Below are 25,680 nucleotides of genomic sequence, written 5' to 3'. Positions count from 1 at the left end.
AACTGAGGGGTATCACCATGTCCCAAATGGTACCAGCTCTATTTCACTTACTTCCACTGTCATCCGGAAGTAAGTAATATAACAGAGGTTTGGCAAGGTTTCTCCAATCCAGAAAGAAACCAAACATGCCTCACAGTTCTCCTTTTCTGCCCAGGAGAACTGGTTTAAAATAAGCACACTAATTTCTCAAAATTACCCTGGGAGACACAGGATGGTTTTTGGGCATCCACAGTCAAAAGCGCTTTCTTAACACTTATTTCAATCCATGGGGGCTGTGCATCATCTGAGTGCTGCTGAGGATGCTAAGCAGGACAGTTCTGGCAGAACCAATTCAAATATTTAAAAAGCAAATTACCTTCCTAAATATGGTAAGGGGACCTTTCAGGGTCGGTGCACCAGCCGCAGCATCTGCGCCGCAGCATCTGCGCCGCTGCACCAGCCGCAGCAATTGTGCCGCTCTATCACTCGCAGCAATAAAATAAGTAACTTACCTGTAACTGCAGTTATCCAGTATTGGTATCTTTCATCGATTCGCATGCTTAAATCATTCCCAGTCGTCGAGATGGTAGTCCCCGGTAAAATTATCAAGCAGTAGTTAACAAATATCATGGGCTATAATGGCCATGAGCCATGCTATTGATGGCCTATGTTCTTTTTTTTTTTTTTAAAAGACCTAATGTTGAAACCCAGCTAATCAACACCCTCTAGAACACTCCCAATAGAGGCAGTTTCTAAGCACAAGTGGGAAGTAAGAATCCCATAAAGCTGAAGAGAGAATCTTCTAAGAGGAGGAGGGTGGGTTGAATGTGAATCTCGAAAATATACCAATACTGGATAACCGCAGTCACAGGTAAGTAACTTATTTTCTTATCCAGTATTTGGGGTATCTTTCATAGGTTCACATGCTTGAATCAGAATAGCAAGCAGAACCCAAAAGATTGTACTGTCGATAGTGGAAGGAGGGAGACGTGCAAATCATACATTTATCAAGTCAGTCAAATAAAACAGATCGTTGTAAGCATGCAAATACTCTTCCAATCCTGGAAAGTCTAAAATATGTCTACACTAGAACATGAAGCACTTACATCCTGCTATGTCCATGAAGCATTCAATTAAATGTTTCGCAAAAGCAATAGAAAAACTAAGTAACTTATTGTAATTCTTAAGTTATCAGAAATAATGTTAGCAGATGATATTAAGCAATGCTATGTATTCTTACTAAAGTATAAAAGTCCCACAGCAGCAACTTCGCGCTGCGTAGACTGCACACAGCAGTGATACGTGAAAGTGTGGACACTTTTCCATGTTGCAGCACGATACATTTTCTCCAACGTCACTCCAACTAAAAGAGCTGCCTATGTGGACACAGCCCTGGTGGAGTGCGCTTTAGTTATTCTTATTAACCTGGTCATGGAAGAATTGTATTGCTGCAGACACCCATCTGGCGATAGTGGCCTTAGTCACTGCTGTTCCTTACCGGCCCTGTCCGTAAGCCACCAGCAGCTGATGAGTCTTTCTTATGTCTTTTGTCTTAAGCAGGTACATTTTTAAACATCTTTTAACATCTAGCGTGTGCAATGCCTGCTCTGCCGAACTAGATGGATTTGGAAAAAAGGACTGAAGTATTACTGGTTTGTTAAGATGTAATTGAGTGGTTACTTTTGGAATAAAAGTTGGGTTTATTCGCAGAGCCACAATTTTCAGTGAAATGAAAAAATGGTTCTCCGACTGTAAAATAAAAGCCTGGATTTCACTAACTCTCCTCGTAGAAGTGAGCAGAAGAGCTACTTTCCAAGTTAAAAACTTCAGTTCAGCTTTGTGAATTGGCTCATAGGTAGGCCTGGGCAAAAATTTCGTTCCGTTCGCGGAAATTGCGATAATTTGACATTTTTGCGTTCCGCGGAGAGCGCGAAAATGTCAAAAATTCCGGTTTCCGCAGCTTGGCGATAATTTGTTTCTTGCTCGCGCTGTAAAATGATACATTCTCGCGCGCGCGCGATCGCCTTACCTGAATCCCTGCGTTCGCCGACAAGTTTTCTTGATCCGGTCGCGTTCTCCATGAGATGTTGTATTGTTTTTAGCCATTTGCGCTGTCTCGCGACAGTTCGCGCCCGCAGTGACGTCATGCGTCGCGCGATCACGTCTTTCTTCTCGCGATCATGCACCGCGAGAACAACTCAAAACAAGATGGCCGCGCCCGCAAGCAACCACATGGGTAAGTTGGCGACCCGCAACCATGCAGAAAATCTCGCGAACATGCCGGAAAAAAACTTCCGCATCTTCGCGATATTTCTGCTTGTTTGCGATAATTTTAAACATTCTCGCGATAATTTGCGAAGGTTAATTCCGCAAATTCCGCCCACCCCTACTCATAGGGCTGCCACATCAGTTGTGTGAGGACCAAGTTGAGCTTCAATTCCAGTGGGGGTGCACGCATCGGAGGAAAGGCACGGAAGAGGCCCCTCTTGAACAGTTTCACAAGACTAGAAGCACAGAGAGATGGCACTTGAGGAGATCTTCTATATCAGGAGATCGAAGCGAGGTGCACCATCACCAGAGAGAATGTGAGACCTGATTTTACCAAAGAGGGGCGTTATGGAAAAATCTGTTCCAGGGTGCTTGAAGCGGGTGTAAGTTATTCCTTTGGCACCAGCAGCAGAACCGCTTCCATTTTAGCCGATTTGTCACGTTAGTGCTTTTGGCTCTGAATTTTGCAATGATACCTCTGTACTCCTGTGAGATATTTAAGTCTTTGAATGCCAGCAACAGAGGAGCTATGCTTGCAAATGAAGAGATTTCGGGTCTGGGTGACGCACTTGGCCCAGGTCAGGAGAGATGGAGATGTTGTAGGCGTGTGGGCTTCGACTCCAACAGCAGCAGACGTTCCCGGAACCAATGCTGCCTGGGCCATCATGGTGCATCACGATCAGGCGATAGCCTTCTATTTTCATCTTGCTTAGCACCCTGAGAATAAATGGGATGGGGGGGGAAAAAGTGTAAGCATCGATCCCGGACCTTGCTGAGGGAACCTGCTGGCATAGGACTAGCATTTGGCGTTCTATCTCGTGCTAAAGAGATCTAAGGTTAGCTTTCCCCACCTCTGAAACACCTGTTCCAACTCCCCTTCATGGCAACTGAACTGTGCTCTGCTTAAGGTATCCACCAGTGTATTGTACAGACCCTGGTCATGTTCAGCTCTGAGCAAGATTCCGTATTGAGTCATCCAGTCCCATAGCTCATGCGCTTCCTGTGATAGCCGGATGGATTTGGAACAACTGAAGGCAGGTGTGTTGTTGCTTGAGTGGCCTTCTGTACCACTGGTGCGTTGAGCAACTAGTCGTCCAAGTATGGAAATACCTGGAGACTTTGAAATTGCAGGGGTGCTGCTACCGAGGCCAGGCACTTGGTAAAGATTCTTGGTGCTGATTTGAGGCCAAACTGAAGTATTTTGTAGTGGATGATGGTACCAGCTACCGTGAATCTTAAGAATTTCTGATGTTTCAGATGGATAGGGATGTGAAAATATGCATCTTCCATATCGAGAGAGGTCATGAAGTGTCCTTTGTTGAGACGCAATAGTATCTGAGTGTGTAACCATCCTGAATGTTTGTTTCATGAGAAACTTAAGATCCCTGCGGTCCATTCCCCCGATTTCTTTTTTATTAAGAAAAAACATAAATGGAAACCTTTTCCCCTTTGAGATAAAGGGACCTTTTCTATTGCTCCTTTGGAGAGCATGACCTGAGCCTCTATAAGTAGTAAGTGAAGACAGGGTGAGTGGGGGTTAGGAGGGGGCTCCTCTGGGTGGAGTATTCGGCGGGCGTTGAGTGAATTCTAGGGTGTGTCCAAAGGTGACAAGGTCCAACACCCACTGATCCGTTATACTGCGCCATTGCTGCAGATAGTTCGAAATGTTCGCACACCGACGGTTCACTAGTCGGTGGTATCTTCGTCGACGGGAGAGCACCGACTGTGTTCGACGAGGATGAAGCTTTCAGTGTCGACTGCCTTTTGGAGAGTGGGACTCTCAGACGAGACAGGACCCAAGATTGCAGTCGTCGTCACGGTTCCCGTCGATGTTACACTTATCGTTGGGTGTGGAAAACGTCGACTATGTTTTTTTTGGGAGATTTCTGCCTCACTGGGTCTGAGGAGGTGGTCTTGGGTGATCCTTGTCCTTTCTGGACAGCGTAGAGGGAAGAAAGTAGGCTCTGAGGAGTGCTTAGCTCCTTTCTCCTTAGAGCCTTTAGAGTCATGAGAAAGTCTATGGAGTTTCCTACCTTTTCCAGAGGAACTGTCTCCTGACATGGCACTTTTGTGAGATGTGGAGGATTTCGCACTCTCTTCATCAGATGAAATTGATTGGTGCTTAATGGTTTGAAGCCACAGCATCAGCCTTCCCTCTCTATCCGTGAACGTCTTAGAAGAAAAGGTGCGACAGATCTTACATTCCTTTACCTCATGTTTTGGATAGAGGCAATATATGCACTCTTTATGTGCATCATCCACATGGACTCTTTTCCTGCCACAGGTCTTACATGGGCGGAAAAGGCCCCTCTTGTCAGACATGGTACAGAAATTCCAGAAGTTGAGAAAAACTGAGTAGCACTCAGGGAGACTCCCTTTCACATGACGTGCAGTGAAAATATGAGGGAAACGGCCTCTGCGGGGAGTGTTCTAGAGGGTACGGACAGCTGATTGGCTAGGGTTTCAACATTAGATCCTTTAAAGAAGAACATAGGCTGTCAATAGCATGGCCTATGCCCATTATAGCCTATGATATTTGTTAAATACTGCTTGACAATTTTGCTGTGGGACTCCCATCTCGACGAGGGGAATGAATCAAGCATCTGAATTTACGAAAGATACTAATAATGTATAACTGCAGTTACAGGTCTAAGTAACTTATTTTCTTCCTGCAGGTGGTGCAGCAGCACACGTGGTAGAGTAGCGCAGTTGCCGCCGGGCGGGTGCAGCGGCGCAGTTGCCGCCGGGCGGGTGCAGCGGCGCAGTTGCCGCCGGGCGGGTGCAGCGGCGCAGTTGCCGCCGGGCGGGTGCAGCGGCGCAGTTGCCGCCGGGCGGGTGCAGCGGCGCAGTTGCCGCCGGGCGGGTGCAGCGGCGCAGTTGCCGCCGGGAGGGTGCAGCGGCGCAGTTGCCGCGGGGAGGGTGCAGCGGCGCAGTTGCCGCGGGGAGGGTGCAGCGGCGCAGTTGCCGCGGGGAGGGTGCAGCGGCGCAGTTGCCGCGGGGAGGGTGCAGCGGCGCAGTTGCCGCGGGGAGGGTGCAGCGGCGCAGTTGCCGCGGGGAGGGTGCAGCGGCGCAGTTGCCGCGGGGAGGGTGCTGCGGCGCAGTTGCCGCGGGGAGGGTGCTGCGGCGCAGTTGCCGCGGGGAGGGTGCAGCGGCGCAGTTGCCGCGGGGAGGGTGCAGCGGCGCAGCTGCCGCGGGGAGGGTGCAGCGGCGCAGCTGCCGCGGGGAGGGTGCAGCGGCGCAGCTGCCGCGGGAAGGGTGCAGCGGCGCAGCTGCCGCGGGAAGGGTGCAGCGGCGCAGCTGCCGCGGCGGGTGCAGCGGCGCAGCTGCCGCGGCGGGTGCAGCGGCGCAGTTGCCGCGGCGGGTGCAGCGGCGCAGTTGCCGCGGCGGGTGCAGCGGCGCAGTTGCCGCGGCGGGTGCAGCGGCGCAGTTGCCGCGGCGGGTGCAGCGGCGCAGTTGCCGCGACGGGTGCAGCGGCGCAGTTGCCACGACGGGTGCAGCGGCGCAGTTGCCACGACAGGTGCAGCGGCGCAGTTGCCACGACAGGTGCAGCGGCGCAGTTGCCACGACAGGTGCAGCGGCGCAGTTGCCACGACAGGTGCAGCGGCGCAGTTGCCACGACAGGTGCAGCGGCGCAGTTGCCACGACAGGTGCAGCGGCGCAGTTGCCACGACAGGTGCAGCAGGGCAGTGCAGCGGCGCAGAGGTGCAGCAGGGCAGTGCAGCGGCGCAGAGGCCGCGGTGGGTGCAGCGGCGCAGAGGCCGCGGTGGGTGCAGCGGTGCAGAGGCCGCGGCGGGTGCAGCGGCACAGTCGCTGCGGCGGGTGCAGCGGCACAGTCGCGGAGGCCTGTGCAGCGGCACAGTCGCGGAGGACTGTGCAGCGGCACACTTGCTGAGGCCGGTGCAGCAGCTCAGTTGCTGCGAACTAGGGCAGCGGCTCAGTTGCTGCGTCTGGTGCATAGATAGGCTATCAGTAACATAGCCTATGATATTTGTTAAATACTACTTAATAATTTTACTGTGGGACTCATCTCAACAACAGGGAATGATTGAAGCATGTGAACCTTTGAAAGATACCCCAATACTGGATAACTGTTCTACTTTACAAACTGCAGGCACTGTGCTGCTTTACCACCTGCAGGAACTGTGCTACTGTACTACGCACTTCCAATGTGGCGTGATGTAGAAAAACAGTACAGTGAGTATGTCCTGCTTTCTCCATAGAAAATAAAGAGCTAAAGGTATTTTAATGAAATTAAAAAAAGATTAACAGATATTTATAGCAAGTAAAATGGACTCGCTAAGTGCTCTACCAGTCTTGCTTACCCTAAAACAAAGACTCAGAATTACTAAAACTTTTGTGCGATTGAGCTGTTACGTTTGGATTGTTACAGAGTACTAGTCTCTTTAAAAGGTGGATGTAGGACCTGGGGTCGCCAGGCCCTAGGGGGGTAGCTTGGCGCGAGCAGGTAGGCACCCAAAGGCTTACGTGTAAAGTGACCATACATCCACTGAGACAGGAAACGCAAGCAATGATTGACACCACACCAGTAAGGTTGAGTAAAAACCAATTCGCTTTATCTAGGTCAACGTCAGGTTCTCAAAGCATTGCATTAAACCGTTTCATTTGAACATTTCATTACAACACTAGTCCGGGCATTTCATCAAAGCATTTCACTGAAGCGCTCAACAAGCAGTTCATTAGGGGCCTAAATATGGCATGTAAGCGAAGCGCTACACATGGCACTTAATCAAAGCGCTAAATATGGCAAGAGATCACAGCGCTAAACATAGCAAGTATTCAAAGCGCTAACTAGGGCAAGAAATCAAAGCGCAACACATAGCAAGTATTCAAAGCGCTAAACATAGCAAGAGATCAAGGCATTAAACTGGGCATTTCCTTCAGAGCATTCCCCCTGGCTCCAGGGGTGGCTATACATCAGTTTAGGACGGTCTAGGACCTTCTGTCATCAGGGGTGAACAACCGGAGCAGTTTGGGCGAGGTCCCTGGGCCTCCAAAGTATCTTGCAGGTAAAACTATCACGAAGCCCTTCAGAGGGCGAGAGTTGCTGGTGTCAAGGGTGCCGGGTCCTGGGCAGTGAAGTGGCCTACAGGGCCCAACGATAGATTTCCCCTGGGGAGGGGCGAACTCTGGGCCTCTCTCCGGCCTTCCGCCCTCCTCCCCGGGGGTTACCTTGTCAGTGAAGTGGCCTCCTCGAAGTGCTTGCAGCCGGTCTCTTCTTGGCGGGAGGGCTCGCTGCTCATAGAGCCCCTCCCGCAGCCGATGTCGGCTCTCCAGCGATGTCTGGGGGACTTGACGGGGGACCCGGTGGTAGCAAGGCTTCGCGGGGCCTCCGCGGGGCCTCGCACGGCCCAGGAGTATCGATCGCCGGCCCTACGAGGGCTCCTGGGGACCCGGCTGTGGCAGATGCAGGGGGGCGCACCCGCAGCTGCCAACGGCAGCGCGGCCTGCGGGGCGCGGCCTCCCCACCTAATCAGGAAGCGGCAGGGGCAGCGTTCACCCGACCGCCCAGTCACGTGAGGGGGATGATGGCTCCGTCCTTGTGCGGCCTACTCTGGCGTCCGGCGGCCCTCTCTTCACCGGGGGCCGCCGCGCATGTCACAGAGCCAGGGCCCCGATCTCCTCAGCGGGCCCCGGGGATGTCGGGCTTCTCGGCGCGGGGCCGCAGCGGTGAGTACCTTGAAGGCACCCCCGCAGGGGTGGGGGAAATTACGTCTCTGGCTGTAGTTTGGGGGCAATTTGATCGATGCCCAGCGCCCCCTACGCCCACACAGGAGCGCTACAGCTCAGGGCAGGCTGGAGGGGCAGGCCCCACGCTCGTGGTGATTGGAGGCAGGGTGGGGGGATCCCCGGTGGGGCCAGGGAGTGCTGGGGTGTCACAGCGCTGGGACCTGGTTGATCCCCCAGCAGTTCTGTGGTAAAGTTACAAGGTCTTTGGCGCTTTGTTGGTTCCTGCGCCCTTAGGACGTAGTTTCTGGTGGGGGGTAGGTTGAGTTGGTGACTGAATAGAGTTTCTAGTCAGGCTTTGCAGGTCGTCCCTGGGTTCCCCTCCCGCTGGGCCAGATCAGTGGGCTAGTTCAGTGTTCCTCACGCAACTTAGTGTTCCTCACGCAACTTAGAAGGCAGCACCTAAGCCCTGTCACTTCCAGTGGTATAGGTCCCTGACTAGGCCCTACCGCCTAAATCTCCTGCGTAGGTTCCCCCAGGTCAGCGTCGCCCCAACTGACTGAAAACTTTCCCTCCTTTCCTTAAGCATGCCCAGGTCAGGTGACCACTCTCTAAGGCGGCAAAAGCAGACCGCACCCTTATTCTAGAAGGTTCCAGGAGCTTCCCTACTCTAGCTATGGGAGAAAAGGTGGGCTGGTGTCGCAACAATGTTTTGTGGGTCCCAGACAGCTCCTGGCAACTAGGGTGCTACTAAAAAAAACACTCCGCAGTAGCAGGGGCATGTGGCAGCCATGTTGGGAGAAGAGAGCACCTGCACCTTAGCATTGATTAGCAATGGGAAGGCGCTCGGAGACCTAAGGCCAACGAAAAAGAGGGTGAAAAAAAAATGAGGCAAGGGCAAAAACACAGGGAAAGACCACCCTAGGGCTGACAGGTCTAACACGCGTTCCCCCAGCCGAAAGAGGGGAGAGCTACCCAACCTCTAGGGAGTTCTCGTCACTAAGGCGGAAAAACCGGGAGAGACCGTCCGCATTGGCGTGGTCAACTCCGGGCCGATGTTCCACCCGAAAGTTCATCTCCTGTAGGGAAATGGACCACCTTAGCAACTTGGAATTTTCGCCTCTCATCTGCATGAGCCAGCGAAGGGGTCGGTGGTCCGTCTGAATCAGGAAGTGAGAGCCAAAGAGGTATGGCCTCAACTTCTTCAGGGCCCAGACCACCGCGAAGGCTTCTCGCTCGATGGTGCTCCACAGTTGTTTCCAAGGGAGGAGTCTTCTTGAAATAAAGGCCACAGGCTGGTCTTGGCCGCCGTCGTTGAGTTGCTAGAGCACAGCACCTATGCCGTGCTCAGAGGCGTCCGTCTGCACGATGTATTCTTTCGTAAAGTCAGGTGTTGCAAGCACCGGAGCGGTGCACATCGCGTGCTTCAAGGCCTCGAATGCCTCTTGGCAAGCAGCCGTCCAGATCACTTTCGTGGCTGCTTTTTGGACGTCAGTTCCGTCAAGGGGGCTACGATGGTACCATACCCCTTGACAAACCGGCGGAAATATCCAGTGAGGCCGAGGAAAGCTCGGATCTCAGTTTGGGTTTTGGGGGGCTCCCAGGCCATGATGGTCTCAATCTTGGCCTGGAGGGGTTGCACCTTACCCCCGCCCACCAGGTGCCCCAGGTAGACGACAGATCCCTGTCCAATCTGGCACTTGCTAGCCTTGATAGTCACACCAGCACGTTGCAGAGCCTGCAGCACCTCCTGGAGGTGTTGCAGATGGTCTTCCCAGGTGCTACTGAAGACAGCTATGTCATCCAGATATGCCGCTGAGAAGGAATCCAGGCCAGACAGCACCTGGATCACCAACCGCTGGAACGTGGCCGGAGCATTCTTGAGCCCAAAGGGCATCACCCTAAATTGGAAGTAGCCCTCGGGGGTGGAGAAGGTTCGATCACCCCCAGCTCCAGCATTTTCGGCACCTCACTGGATGCTGTTCTTCACTCTATCCGATAGCCGGTAAGACTTGGTTTTTACCGGTGGGCTGTCCCCTGTGTCCACATCATGGGTACACAGATGAGTGATTGCAGGCGTGAGGGAGAACAACGAGGCGTACTGCCCCAATACCTGGCGGCAGTCCCTCTGTTGCTCTGGGGTCAAGGATGGGGAGAGGATCACGCCCTCCACCGATCCATCCTTCTCCTGGGCCGCCAGAAGGTCAGGAAGAGTCTCACTCTCTTCCTCCTCGCTCCCATACGTCACCATGAGGAAAGCAGGCTCAGATCGCTCATGGTGTGGCTTCAGGCGGTTGAAGTGGAGCACCCGATGGGGCTGTCGGGGGGAATTCAAATCAACAACATAGGTAGTCTGGCCTCGTCGCTCCACAATCTCGTACGGACCAGTCCACCGGTCCTGGAGGGCACTAAGCTCCCTAGGCTCCATGACCCACACCTTCTGTCCAGCGTCCAACTCCACCGTCCGAGCATTGCGGTCATACCACTCCTTCATGACGGCTTGGCTAGCCTCCAGATTGTCTGAGGCTTCCTTCCACAGCTTGGCCATCTGGCTGCGGAATGCCAGCATGTAGCTGACGATATCACGGGGAAGCTTCTGCGAAGTCTTCTCCCACCCCTCCTTCACCAGGCTGAGGGGCCCCCTAACGGGGTGGCCATAGAGCAGCTCAAAAGGGCTGAACCAGACTCCCTTCTGCGGCACCTCACGGTATGAAAACAGCAGGCAAGGGAGGAGGACGTCCCACTTCGGCCTCAAGTCCTCTGGTAGGCTCCAGGTCATCCCCTTTAAAGTGTTATTAAAACGCTCTACGAGCCCGTTAGTCTGGGGGTGGTAAGGAGTGGAGAACCGTTAGGTCACTCCGCACTCCTTCCACATGGCCTGCATGTAGGCCGACATGAAATTCGTGCCCCTGTCTGACAGCACGACCTTGGGGAATCCTACTCGGGTAAAAATCCCCAACAGGGCCCGCGCCACCACCAGTGCAGTGATGGTCCTCAGAGGAATAGCCTCCGGGTACCGAGTGGCGTGGTCCACTAATACCAAAATGAACCGGTGTCCCGCAGAGGTCGGAGGGTCCAACGGCCCAACAATGTCGATTCCGACCCGCTCAAAAGGGGTCCCGACCACCGGGAGCGGTTCCAAAAGGACCTTTAACTTAGTCCCAGTCTTGCCACTCGCCTGGCAAGTCTTACAGGTCTTACAGTAGGTGTCAGAGGCAACTCTCATCCTGGGCCAGTAAAAATGTGGGACCAACCGCGCAAAGGTTTTGTCCTGGCCCAGGTGTCCTGCTAAGGGTATTTCATGCGCCAATTCCAATAGGAAGGCCCGGTAGCATTGGGGGACCACTAAGGCCCTCGAGGATCCATGCACCGGAACCTTAGGTTCACTGTAAAGGAGGCCATCCTCCCAATACACGTGATAACTGTCAGTCTCCTGATTGGTTGCTTGGGCTTCGGCCTGCCGCCGCATTCCATCAAGCGTGGGGCACTCCTTCTGCGCCCAACAGAATTCCTCCCGGGTAGGGCCCCCTTCCACATGCCACACGGCAAGGGTCGGCAAGTCCCCCACGGGAACATCCACCTCCGCGGACTCCGGAGGTACCTCCGCGGGCTCCCCATCCATCACACTGGGCGTGTTCTCCACCACATTCTTCTCTCCATGACCGGCATTGGGTTGGGCCATTCTCCCAGGCTCCAACCCGGGTTGAGTTCCTTGCCGGGCAGCCATGGACCTCGTGACTACGCAAGTCCATCCTGGTAACCCCAGCATCTCAGTCTCAGTCTAAACTCCACTTCTTTCCAGACGGTGTGTTCTAGATCATTCCCTAGTAAACACTCCACAGGCAAGGCAGGGCTCACAGCAACTCTCAACAGGCCTTTGACTCCTCCCCACTCAAAGGGAACTTGAGCCAACGGATAGTGACTCACACTGCCGTCAGCCAACATGGCCGGATGGAACTCAACAGGGATCACCTGTTCAGGGGACACCAGCCTCCTCACTACGGTGGTCATGCTGGCACCTGTGTCCCTCAGAACCTCCACCTCCTCCCCGTTAACCTTCACCCTCTGCTGGTACTTAGCAGTGTTCGGGGGTAGGGACGCCACTGGGACCATCTCTCTATCCCCGAGTGAAACCAGGGTCAGGCCTGTCCACTCCCCTTCCCTATCTAGGGGCAGCTCCACCCCAAGCGCTACACTAGCCACCCCGGGGCCCTTCCCTCCCGTGGGGGCTGGGGGTCTCTTGCGACACTTAGGGTCGCCCTTGTAGTGTCCAATCTCCCCACATTCATAGCACCGGACAGTTCTTAGCTGCTGACTCCTGTCAAGGTAAGTGGGCTTTGGGAAACTGGACTGTGGTGGGGTACCTACTCCTTTCCCAAACTGTCTAGTTTGTGGGCCTCGTGAGAACTCCGTCTGTTTATCTCCCCCCTCTTTCTTTTGGGGAAAACCCTGTCCGCCTTTCGGGCCATCTCCCCCGGGGCCCTTGTGAGACACCCGGGTGCTGACCCAAATGTCCGCCTCCTCCGCAAGCTCACGGGGATCAGTCAGCTTGCGGTCCACCAGACGTTGGCGCAGCTCCGGAAAACACTTATCCATGAGGTGCTCTCTCAAAAATAAATTGTAGAAGCCCTCATAATCATGTACCTCGCTGCCACGCACCCAACCATCCAGAGCCTTACGGGCATAATCAAAAAAATCTACCCAGTTTTGCGTGGACAGCTTAATGCTGCCACAGAACTTCTGGCGGTACCGTTCAGGGTTGAGGCCAAACTTTTTAAGTAGCGCCTCCTTCATGGGGACATACTTGACTTGGTCCGCCTTTGCTAGGTACAAAAGGGTGTCCCTGACATTGGGAGGTATGCAACGATACAGTCCACCCCCCCCCCCAGTTGCTTTCAGGCACCCCATGGGCTGTCAAGGCCACCTCATACACCTCCAGCCACTTGGCGATGTCTATCCCCCACAGTATAACTCGCGATCACATCTTTGGGTAGGTAAAACTTGGGCTCATGTAGAGCCTTCGGTACGCTGCCGCCATTAGCATTCCCTGACGCACCTAACTGTAGTGCTCGCAGCTCCAACTCCTTAAATTGAAGCTCGTGCGCCAGCTTCTTTTCCTCTATCGCAAATCTTCTACCTTCCCTTTCTCTCTCCCTTTCGTGGTCCAGCTTGGCAAGCTCCCACTTCAATTGCCTCTCCTCCCTCCTGTCCTCATACTCTTCTGGCGACGCACTCCTCCTAGACCCTACGCTACTGCTTGCCCCGGAACGTCTCCCTGGTGGCAAGTTTTCAGTGACATCAATCTTCAGTAGGTCTAGCTCCTCCTGCGCGCCCGCCTCCTGAGGTGCACCCTGCCCCTCCTGTCCCCCATCCCCTCTCCCCTCTGGGTGGGCCTCTACCCATGCCCTCAAGGCTGCACGGAGCTCCTCTCCTTTGGCTCTCCGCACCCCAGGCACCCCCATCTCCTGCCCGAATTCTCTCAGGTGCCTCACTGTATACCCTTCAAGGTTGGCTAACTGGAACTCCATTTTGACAGGTGGGGACCCAGACATCTAAGGAAAAAGACACTAGGATGTAGGTAACAGTACAGGGATAACCAGGCCTCCGCACACTCAGACAGTGTGGGTCAATTGATACAGAAATAAAATACACAATAGACGTCCAATTGCGGCGCCCACCGTCTCACCGGAGGGTGCTGTATAGTCACAGGTCCTAATCCCACCGCTCGCCAACAATGTAGGACCTGGGGTCGCCAGGCCCTAGGGGGGTAGCTTGGCGCGAGCAGGTAGGCACCCAAAGGCTTACGTGTAAAGTGACTATACAGCACACACATCCACTGAGACAGGAAGCGCACGCAATGATTGACACCACACCAGTGAGGTTGAGTAAAAACCAATTAGCTTTATCTAGGTCAACGTCAGGTTCTCAAAGCAGTGCATTAAACCGTTTCATTTGAACATTTCATTACAACACTAGTCCGCGCATTTCATCAAAGCATTTCACTGAAACGCTCAACATAGCAGTTCATTAGGGGCCCAAATATGGCATGTAAGAGAAGCGCTACACATGGCACTTAAAGCGCTAAATATGGCAAGAGATCACAGCGCTAAACATAGCAAGTATTCAAAGCGCTAACTAGGGCAAGAAATCAAAGCGCTACACATAGCAAGTATTCAAAGCGCTAAACATAGCAAGAGATCAAGGCATTAAACTGGGCATTTCCTTCAGAGCATTCCCCCTGGCTCCAGGGGCGCTATTCATCAGTTTAGGACGGTATAGGACCTTCTGTCATCAGGGGTGAACAACCGGAGCAGTTTGGGCGAGGTCCCTGGGCCCCCAAAGTATCTTGCGGGTAAAACTATCACGAAGCCCTTCAGAGGGCGAGAGTTGCTGGTGTCCAGGGTCCCGGGTAGTGAAGTGGCCTACAGGGCCCAACAATAGATTTCCCCAGGGGAGGGGCGAACTCTGGGCCTCTCTCCGGCCTTCCGCCCTCCTCCCCGGGGGTTACCTGGTCAGTGAAGTGGCCTCCTTGAAGTACTTGCAGCCGGTCTCTTCTTGGCGGGAGGGCTCACTGCTCATAGAGCCCCTCCCGCTGCCGATGTCGGCTCTCCAGCGATGTCTGGGGGACTTGACGGGGGACTTGACGGGGGACTTGACGGGGGACCCGGTGGTGGCAAGGCTTCGCGGGCCCTCCGCCGGGCCTCGCACGGCCCGGGAGTATCGATCGCCGTCCCTACGAGGGCTCCTCGGGACCCGGCTGTGGCAGATGCAGGGGGCGTGCCCACAGCCGCCAGCGGTAGTGCGGCCTGCGGGGCGCGGCCTCCCCACCCAATCAGGACGCGGCGGGGGCGTCGTTCACCAGACCGCCCCCGTCACGTGAGGGGGATGATGGCTGCGGCCTACTCTGGCGTCCAGCGGCCCTCACTTCACCGGGGGCCCTGATCTCCTCAGCGGGCCCCGGGGATGTCGGAGTTCGGGCTTCTCGGCGCGGGGCCGCAGCGGTGAGTAACTTGAAGGCACCCCCACAGGGGTGGGGGAAATTACGTCTCTGGCTGTAGTTTGGGGGCAATTTGATCGATGCCCAGCGCCCCCTACACCCACAGGGGAGCGCTACAGCTCAGGTCAGGCTGGAGGGGCAGGCCCCACGCTCGTGGTGATTGGAGGCAGGGTGGGGGGATCCCCGGTGGGGCCAGGGAGCGCTGGGGTGTCACAGCGCTGGGACCTGGTTGATCCCCCAGCAGTTCTGTGGTAAAGTTACAAGGTCTTCTTCGGCGCTTTGTTGGTTCCTACGCCCTTAGGACGTAGTTTCTTGAGGGGGGTGGGGGGTAGGTTGAGTTGGTGACGGAAGAGAGTTTCTAGTCAGGCTTTGCAGGTCGTCCCTGGGTTCCCCTCCCGCTGGGCCAGATCAGCGGGCTAGTTCAGTGGTCCTCACGCAACTTAGAAGGCAGCACCTAAGCCATGTCACTTCCAGTGGTATAGGTCCCTGACTAGGCCCTACCGCCTAAATCTCCTGCGTATGTTCCCCCAGGTCAGCGTCGCCCCAACTGACTGAAAAGTTTCCCTCCTTTCCTTAAGTATGCCCAGGTCAGGTGACCACTCTCTAAGGTGGCAAAAGCAGACCCCACCCTTATTCTAGAAGGTTCCAGCAGGTTCCAGGAGCTTCCCTACTCTAGCTATGGGAGAAAAGGCGGGCTGGTGTCGCAACAATGTAGTAGGGTCCCAGCCAGCTCCTGGCAACTAGGGTGCTACTAAAAAAAACCACTCTGCAGTAGCAGGGGCCTGTGGCAGCCATGTTGGGAGAAGAGAGCACCTGCACCTTAGCATTGATTAGCAATGGGAAGGCGCTCGGAGACCTAAGGCCAACGAAAAAGAGGGTGGAAAAAAAATGAGGCAAGGGCAAAAACACAGGGAAAGACCACCCTAGGGCTGACAGGTCTACAGTGGAATCAATACAAAATGCAAGGTCCAAACACACCACGTGCTATCATTTAGGTTCCTGCACCATTCCCAAAGTTACAGCGTGGGTCAGAACTCGCTCATATGTGGACACAGAGTTATTTTACACACACAGACTGTTTTCCTTGATCGCAAAAGAAGCCACAGATGCAAAAGCTGCTGACCTTAGCTGTCTGACTGAACATAACAGCTGATCAAATAATTTTCATGAATAAAGTGTGAATATTTGTCTTGGAAATGCACACATCATTTCATTTTCAGCAAAACAATATTTTCCAGTTACTTTTGATTTGCGACACTCAACACCTCACCAAAATACCTTTTGAGTTGTTTTAGGTAGTAGCCTTCTGTAAAGTATAAGGGTAAAAAAAGATAACTACACTAGCACAGCTAGTAAATATATACTAAATAAATCATGACTTACATTAATGAAAGAAGCATTGATGTAGTCGGAGTCTGGGACACCCTCGATTGGCGACAGGTGAAGTCGAGAGTGATCATCTGTGGGCAAAGAGAAGGACACTTAGAAAGCATATAACACAGCGTACACAGGACAAACAGCTTGACTTATAGTGAAATTCAAATGTTTCAATATGCAGTGATAGCTCAGTTTCCAAAGGTCAAACAAGATGAGTTACCCTATCACCAGTCACCTAACCTCTAGCAACAATTAACTAAAAATCAATTGTAAACAACTAAATTATAAATAGATGTAAATCGAAAGAGTCCAATTTGGATATTTCTAGCTATGAAGCAGTAACTATTTGTTTGACTGCATTTAATGAACTAAAGCAATGGGGAGCGGGAAGGGTAGGGAACGCAGGGGTTAGATCACATAATTTACCAACCATGGATTTGGAGTTAATTTGGACCTTTCACAACAGAGCTAAAACTATGAGAAAGGAGCAACATCTTTCCAACAAATATTGGAAGGCCATATATTCCATTCATAAATAGTGCCCGATGGTGTGTTGGTGAACGCGCAGACCTTCAAGACAGAATTATTTGATTTCATAACATGCCCTATCCACTCCTTTTTACCTCACCGTTGAGTTTCCAAAGGCACCACTGCAGACCTGTGTGTGTCTAAATCCAGGCCTGCAATGTCCAAACATCACTATCTCATCTCAGTGAAGGTGGACACATTTCACAATGTCAGACTAGCAACATAAAGAAAAGATGAGGTCTCCTATCATCTAGTTGTCGCCGTCAGTCAGAATGTGAACCCTTCAGAGAAGTCTTGAGCGGATACCTACACGGCAGAATGTTGACATATCGGTTCTTCTCCTTGTTCTCTTCCTTAGAGGCAGCTTCGCAAGTCGCTTGTATGGGGCATGCAGGGAGGGCCTAGATACGAAAAACAAAACAGGAGTGTTAATTCCCACTGAAAGGGACAGACTCAATGTTCTGAACTGCGTGACCACCCGCTCTGAAAAACTTCTAAAACATTATGAGCTGACCCAACACGAGCCTCACAGACACTAACGTTGAGCTGGGAAGTAATGAGCTGTGAAATTCTTGTCCCCTTTTACAAATTAAGATACCTTTTGTACTGCTCACTACATGATTATGTAGCATTTCCTCAATCCACAGCCTGGGCAGATTACCCGGAATCAATGTCCACTCCATAGGGTCCTGTTGGCTGAGAGGGTTGTAAAAACGTACTTGTACCGATCTTGTAAGTGACAAGTGTATGTCACTGATGGATGTGAATTAATGGAAAAATGAAAACCGAGAAACAACATTGGAGGAAAAGAAGTCATGGAAAACCAATTTTAAGGAAAGAATTTTGAGAAAATACAAATAAATCGAAAATTAAAGGAAGCATTTTAAAGGATGGATGATTTTAAGTAAAAATCCAAAATTATAATCAACTTGGTGGAGTTTAGTAGTAGTGAGGTATTGTTGGATTCAGAGATGGGTAATGTTTAGGGGTGATAAAGGTTTTTTTTGGGATCATGAATAGGTTACTTTTAGGGGCAATGAGGTCTTTTTTAGGGATCAGGAATGGATGAAGTTTAAGGATGGTGAGAGCTTTTAAGGGACTGAGAATGGAAGGCTTTAAGGGGAGTTTAGAGGTTTTTAGGGTACACGGGTAGGAAGAGTTCACGACTGGTGATATTTTTAAGGTTTAGTGATGGACAGAGTCCAGAGGCTTTAAGTGTTCAGGAATGGGTGACGTTAAGTGATGGTGAGAAGTTTTGGGGCCCAGCGATGGGTAGCATTTAGGAGTGGTAAAGGGTCTTAAGGGTTCAGCGACAGGTGTGGTTTCGGGGCAAAAAAGGGGTTTTAGGGTACTGGAATGCTTGGAGTTTGAGAAGTGAGGGGTTTAAGCTTCAGGGATGGGTGGCGTTGGGGGGGTACAAAGATTTTAGGGTTCAGGAGAAAAGTGGACTCTAGGGGTGGGTGGAGCTTAGACATAGTGAGGGTTTTTAGTAAGCCTGGGCAAAGCACTACGCTACGCTCGTGTAGTTTGCGAAGTTCGCGCTACTTCGCACTACGCCAATTGCACGTAGCACAGTGCGAACACGCGTAGCGTAGTCTTGCGTAGTGCTGCGGTCGTTTTTTGCTTGCTCGCGTTTCTCAACGTCAAGTTGGCGACCGCGAGCAAGCAAAATGACATCCTGGCGAGACTTTTTCCTTGTTCGCGATCAGCAACATCAAGTTCGCGATCGCGAGCATGGAAAATAAACCTCCCGGCGAGATTCCCAACGCGAGGAGGTCAGGTTTCTCATTGCGAGTGGTCGCGTATGCTCGCGACCGCTCGCGATGAGAAACTACCAGTTCGCGTTGAGAAAGCTGCCGCTCGAGTAAAAATCTACTCGAGCAGCAGAAAACTACAGCTCGCACTGTGCAAGATGCCATTTTCAATGATTGCACAGTGCCGGTTGCTTGTCCGCACTATGCAATCATTGAAAACGACATCTGGCACAGTGCGAACAAGGTACTATGCACGCGTAGCGCGAAGTGCACTTTGCGTAGCTTCGCGAAGTGCTACTTCGCGAACTACGCCCAGGGTTAGTTTTTAGGCGGCAAGTCTGGACGGTGTTTAGGGATGGTGAAGGGGAGTCATTGAATTAAAAGCATCCAAAGTAATTGTTTGACAACGTTAAAAGATGAATATCTGAGAAAATGTCCCAGGAAGTAAAGCATTGAAATAAATAGCTCGGACAAAAATGTTCCTAAAAGTAGGACCTGCAACCACTGCATTTAAAACTTAAAAAACAAGAAAGCAAAAGCCAATTCTAAAAAAAAATAATTCTAAGAATTAATATGAAATGGCAAATGCCATCCATCCTGCATATTTCCATTTAACAGTTTAGGTGAAATGATTTCTCAGTAATGGTGTTCCATGAAATTGTTTTACTATGAAATCACAACTGAGCTGGTGGTGCAAATGTGGGAACCACACAATCCACGCTGGCAGTGAAGAAGAGAAACTTTAAGCAGGGCATAAGTTGTGTATATACGCCCGTAGACTGCGTCTACCCACTCTTCATAGGGAGGATGCAGTCTACCCTGCCAAAACGTTGGATCCCACAGAAATATGCTGAACTTGCCTGGGTGTAATTTTCAGACACCGGGACATTCAGCAGCGCCTGCACGTGGTCTGTTTTTATTGCAAGCAGCAACGTGCAGTTGTTGGAGCTTTGTTATTATAAATTCCAGCTGGGCCCAAAACAAAGGTCGAGTTTAAGGGGTCATCAGGCCCCCTTTTGTTGGAGTGGAAGCTATCTGCAGCCTCACACCTAGATGCAAATGCAATGGAGGGGTTACAAAGGCACAGGGCTTGTTATAACCGCACAAGTACTTAAGAGAGGCAGGAGTCTGACTTTTTTCAGTTCCTGTATGCAAGAGGTGTGCATGCTCTGTAAGAATGCGACATGTGTTGGTCTGCCCCACTTCTTGTCTTAGGACTTGTGCCCTGACTAAGTATATTTTAAACATATGTAGCGAGCACAGTGGCTGAACTGATGTTTGAAGGATTGGTCACTGAATAATCCCTCAAAGCAGGACATATGTTGATCCTGAATTTGGTCAGCATTCTTAATTCCAGAAACATGCAGTCCTCTGGCTAATGAAACAGATGGAGGGAGAGGTCCAGTTATCAAGAGGAAATAGTGCTTCACATGACCAACTCATTCCCTGATTCTTTGCAGAGGCACGGGTCCATATTTCAACGCCAGACTACCTGGGAACCGTGGTTTAGTAGTTCAAGATAACAATGAGTGCATTCATTGGATCACCCGCACTTGAATTGTTAAGTGCTAACAATTACACTGATTTGTACGGTTGGGGATAAAATGCATTCCAGGGATTGTCTAAGTAGTCTATGAAAGACGAGCAACATGGCATGGTCTGAGGACTCCAAGAGTGAAAGCCTGACATCACTGCATCAAGCAAGGTGTGGGCGATCATATAAGAGGAGCCGGAAAAACTGCTACACTAAGCCTAAGTTGCACCCCTGGTTATGTACTGAAGAGGATGCTCCTTTTGGACACCTCGACCATATAGACCAGCTGTGGTACAGCCTGATCCCCGATTCAAACACCATGCACTAGAGCAGTCGGGGACGGCGAAGACCAAGGAACATTTTATGTGAGAGAAGCAAGACGGCTGGGACAGAACAAGAAAGTAACAGACAGCCAAGAAACGTCTACCCAATGCTAGGAAGGCCCAGTCATGGGGCATGTGAGGTACCTCACCGCAGAGTCCCGACCACTGACTTAGATAAGGAACTGAGAAACAAAGTAATATAAAACAAAAGGCATTACACCTAGCTGACCCTATCTAGAAAGGGGCTGAGCACACAAGGCTCCTAAAAACACACAATGTGTTGCTCATAGGGTCCTTTTAATTCTACTCAGCAGCAGTCGCTCCTCACCACCCTCACTAATATGGCTACCTCTCACAACAACCTGATTGTTTTGGGCGATTTCAACCTTTGGCCAAATGGCAGCCTAGATTTTGCACTCAACAATCTCCTACTCTCCTGTGAAGGAATGGGACTTTCCCAGCTAGTGAACAAACCCACACACGCAGCAGGGCACCAGCTCGATTTAATCTTCTCCTCCCCCCAGCTAGCACTTCTGAGCGATATTCTGCCAATGTGCTGGACTGACCATGCACTCATCAAATTTCACATAGTAGGTAGCAGGTCTTGCAGACCGGCATTCCACGGCCATGTACCCCCGTACAGAGACTGGAAGGCTCTGGATAAACTCAGACTGAATGGCCCAGTATTTGAAGTGGAAGACAGTTTCTCCATTACTCAACCAGTTGAGGCCAATTATCTATCCCTTTGTACAAGGATTTCCAGCACCTCGGAACGCCTCGTCCCTCTGAAAAAGGGCAAACCTCAGAGACGAGCGCCGGCCCCATGGTTTGATGACTCCTTAAGAGCTCTCAAACTAGCATGCAGACAAGCAGAGAGAAAGTGGAGGCAGGGTTACTCTGACACTCACAAAACCCTCTGGAAAGAAAACCTCCGGGAGTATAAAACTGCCATCGCCCAAAATAAGGCTAAACATTATTGCTCCATCATCACCAACGCTACGAACAGCTCAAAAAGTATTTTTCAAATACTCAAAAACCTAACCAATCCGGACTGTGTCACCTCTACACAGCCTCCTACCCAAGCCTTCTGCGACAACCTTGCAGTGTTTTTCATTAATAAAATAAACACCATTATTCACAACCTGAAAACACCTCCCTCTTCAGAAACTTCTAACACGCAGAGACCAGTCACCAGCTCGCGAAACTTGTCGTCTCCAGGCTCTGTCCTCTTGGCTAGACTGTGGGAATTTCCTCCAGTCCCGGCCTTCGAGTTTGAAAGACTTGCGCTTGGTATCACCTCGGGTTCTCCACTCGACCCCCTACCTCCAAAAGTCTGGAAAATTTTTGGTAATGAACTTTTTGACACCATGCGCCTAATTTGCAACCAGTCTTTGCACAGTGGCTTTGTCCCAACCCCTTGGAAACAGGCACTAATCACCCCTCTCTTGAAGAAACCCTCCCTGAGCCCAGACTGTCTTTCCAACTACCGACCCATCTCTCTGCTGCCTTTCCCAGCGAAGGTTGCCGAACGATGGGTCAGTTCGTGCCTGTCCGCCCACCTAGAACAAAACAACCTCCTAGACGATCACCAGTTCGGGTTCCGTCCTGCCCACGGCACCGAAACAGCAGTCTTAACTGCCATGGAGGATCTTCGCATGCGTGCAGACAGGGGCCAGCCAGTGGCATTGATACTGTTGGACCTGTCTGCCGCATTCGACACGGTCAACCATGGTAGGCTGCTGCAGAGACTTGGTGAAGTGTGAGTGGAAGGCACTGCATTGCTCTGGTTTCACTCCTACCTTCGGGACAGAAGACAGGCTGTCTCCCTTCCCCCTTTTCAATCCGCCTTTGCACCAGTACCCCAGGGAGTTCCTCAGGGCTCCTCCATCAGCCCTATCCTTTTTAATGTGTACCTCATCCCGCTAATCAAACTGATCCAATCCTTTGGGGTCAAAACAATAAATTACGCGGATGACACACAGCTCATCCTCTCGTGGGAAGGTGAAGATGCCATTCCTTTTTCCACCTTCCACGACTGCCTAAGAGAGACGGCTGGATGGCTACACAGAAACTCCCTCCAGTTCAACTCCGCTAAAACGGAGGTCCTGTTTTGCTCAGGCACTAAGATACCTCGTCAGTTTCCGAATTAATTTTGGCCCCCGGAGTTTAGAGACAAACCTCTGCCAGTTCCCTCGGTGCGCAACCTGGGAGTCATGCTGAACAACAAATTAAGTATGGAAACCCAGGTGATGAAAACTGTGGGGATCTGCACAGCCCTGCTTCGATCACTGCGGAAAATCATGCCTCTTCTCCCGGCACAAGCCAGGGCGTCGATAGTCAGGTGTACGATACTCAGTCGCCTGGACTATTGCAACGCCCTGCTCCTGGAGTCTCCAGTCACGATGATGGACCGACTACAGCGAATTCAGTCTGCCGCCGCCAAGCTGGCTCTTGGCTGGACGAGGAGGGCCTCGGCCACAGCGGCTCTGGCTGAGCTACACTGGCTACCCTTAAAACAACGAGTGGCCTTCAAGTCCCTCTGCATTGTCTTTAAAGCTCTGCACGGACTTGGACCCAAACCTCTGCAAGCCCTGTTTCTGTGGTACACTCCTGCCAGAGACCTACGTTCATCCTCTGCCTGTCTGGTAAAGGTGCCCAGATTCAACAGAACCAGAACAGGGGGCAGATCCTTCAGTGTTGCAGCGGGCAAGCTGTGGAATAGCCTGCCCACTGACATACGTCAGATATCACAGCTTCTTCCATTCAGGAAACGTATCAAGACCTGGCTCTTCCCCAAATAAATTGTCCGTCTGACTGTTCTCCCGGTTATCCGTTAACAGAGTAATTTCCAGCGCCAGGAAGCCTGCAAGGTGTCAGTTGCGCTTTACAAATTCTCAAAATAAATAATGCGGAATTAAGTATGTGGCTCAAAGGTCTTATGTGGAATAATACTGTTTATAACTGTACTGTGTCTAGTGCTCATATAGGCGTGTGTTGGTTCTCCTGTCTGACTGAGGCATTATCGATATTCTACAAACAGTGATTCGCGCTGCTGTATAGAAGTATAATGATAGCGCTCCATTACCATATATGGGCATGGCTTGCGAAAAAGCTATAGAAGCGTATGGCATGCGATGGCTGAATGCTCGCTGGAGGTTTCTGCATACATGGACCTAGTGCATGCCCACTGTAGCGCCCCGCAAGGGCTTATGCCAGGGTTCCATGTACTTTAATGAAAAAGAGAACTACCAACATGACTAAAATGGTCTCTTTTCTTTATTTTTGAATTTTTAACTCAGAGGCGATTCAGGATATGTAAGTTTTGAAACATAAGGTTACAGAGCGTGCCTTGAGGTGCATGCGCATCATTTATTTTGGCCCTAAAAAAAGCCATATTGACCATGAGGGGCACATGATAATAGCTGAAACATGTTGACCACATGCAAAGGGATACAAGAAGACCATTTAAGTCCTGAAGATATCCCCACACTTTTAAAGTGGCCCAAGGCCACCATTAAATAAAGTACCATAACAGGAGGTAGACCTTGAGACAATTATAAATCACTTGCTCTTCCTTCACTTCCAAAAACTCGGCACCCAGGATGGGAACCCAATGATGAGGCACGTCACCAACTAGGTTGGTGAGTGAGGGTTCTTTTAATACAACCTGAGGGTTCTTTTAATACAACCCAAGGGTTCCTTCTCCATAGGGATTAAGAGACTTTAAAAAGCACCAATGTTAAGCTGGTAGCAAGTTTGTTCTTAGTGTTTTCAAGTGGAATAGGATTGACTCGAAGGCCACTCTTTACACATTTCATATGTTTACACGTGCATTTAAATACTGTAATGGGAACATGTGGTACCCAGCCCTTAAAAGTAGTCTGTAACTAAGACCTTAAAAAAAGGAGGGGGGCGTATTCTAGGATGTGCACTACAAGGTCTGTTTTCAATCAATAATTATTCTTCTGGAAATAAACAACTAGATTAAACATGCTGTATGAATTCTTAAAATGACAAAGTGACGGAGTAAATGCTGCCAGGCATCTCTCATTTCAAGTGGCTCCAAATTAATGGAGTGTTTTAAGTGTTATTTTACAGATACCTCTCAACTTTAAGCTAAAAACCAAGAATATCTACCATCTGAGATAAAACGTCCCAGAACAGCCGCTATGAAACGCTAGAAAGAATTGTACCGAGAACTGGGTTCAACAACTCCAAATAATGACTCCTTTTTAAAAGCATGTCCTACCATTCTCAAACACTAGATGGCAGCAACGCTGTCTTCAAATTACTGACACCAGCCACGAGACATAAATCCAATAGCACGTTTCCGCCCAAAACACGAACGAGCCTAAAATGCATGCTACCAGGACAGCCGACTATTGATCCTAACGAGGGGACCCCGTTAGGGCATTTAAGGTGGGGATATACACGGTAATGCAAGGCAAAGACCGGGAGCAGATCGCTTTATTTGCCTGCCTACCATTCTCTCAGCTACTAAAACCAATAAGCATTTACAATGCAATGGTCTCGGCATTGGTAAAGTTAGAGCTATTGGCATTGCTCATGACATTATTTTTGTTTATGTTTTTGTTTTTAAAACATTTAAAGAAACGGCATTGTCATGAGCAATGCCAATAGCTCTAACTTTACCAATGCCGAGACCGTTGCATTGTAAATGCTTGTTTCTCCTCTCTCCTGAAAGCAGATGCGCGCTTCTCCTTGACTTCACCCCCCGTCCCCAAACAAACAGCGTACCCACTCACCTATTAGCGCCGCATTTTCTTTTACTTTCCTTTATCAGTATTTTGACAACAGTATGCCTCCTTCACATACACTTGCACATAATCAAAAGTGCAATTAGAAAACATAATCACTGCGCTGTGCGCTCTACAGAAGCGCCAAGGTCTGGAAGACCATCTATTCCGACTACCTTTCTGAACCACTGAAAACCTCGCACTGACCCCTTGAACTTCAACTCCAGAGTCTCAATCGTGGCCCGCTGTAAACACATACAGGCGACTCAATAAAAGTTTGCGTTATACAAGAGCAATATCCTACACCCAAAAAATAGAAACCTCAAAACTTGAAATAGCAAACATGCGGAGAGAATGCAAATTTAAGATTAAGTAAAAAACGTGAAGAAAACTAGAATTAAATCGCTGTCACTGATTACTTTAAAATTTTTCACATTCATTGTTCAAAAATCGCTTGTTGTTTTGCATGCACTGTGAC

The 25,680-nt window shown here is 50.8% G+C and overlaps 1 protein-coding gene across 3 annotated transcripts in view; it reads right to left on the bottom strand.

Annotated features, from left to right (window-relative positions):
• PTPRA (protein tyrosine phosphatase receptor type A) overlaps positions 1-25,680 on the bottom strand; it is a 991,956-nt gene that overhangs the window by 343,529 nt on the left and 622,747 nt on the right. For all 3 annotated transcript variants that reach the window (XM_085642677.1, XM_085642678.1, XM_085642679.1), the window contains 2 exons: positions 17,145-17,235; positions 16,313-16,389 (listed from right to left, as the gene is read on the bottom strand). In XM_085642677.1, coding sequence (XP_085498803.1) covers positions 16,313-16,389; positions 17,145-17,235 — 168 coding nt within the window. The remainder of the gene's footprint in view (positions 1-16,312; positions 16,390-17,144; positions 17,236-25,680) is intronic.

This window comes from Triturus cristatus, chromosome 2_2 (genome assembly GCF_964204655.1).
Source record: "Triturus cristatus chromosome 2_2, aTriCri1.1, whole genome shotgun sequence".
Lineage (NCBI taxonomy): Eukaryota > Metazoa > Chordata > Amphibia > Caudata > Salamandridae > Triturus > Triturus cristatus.
Note: the sequence above shows the minus strand (reverse complement) of the source record. Positions and strands in the feature narration are given on the sequence as shown.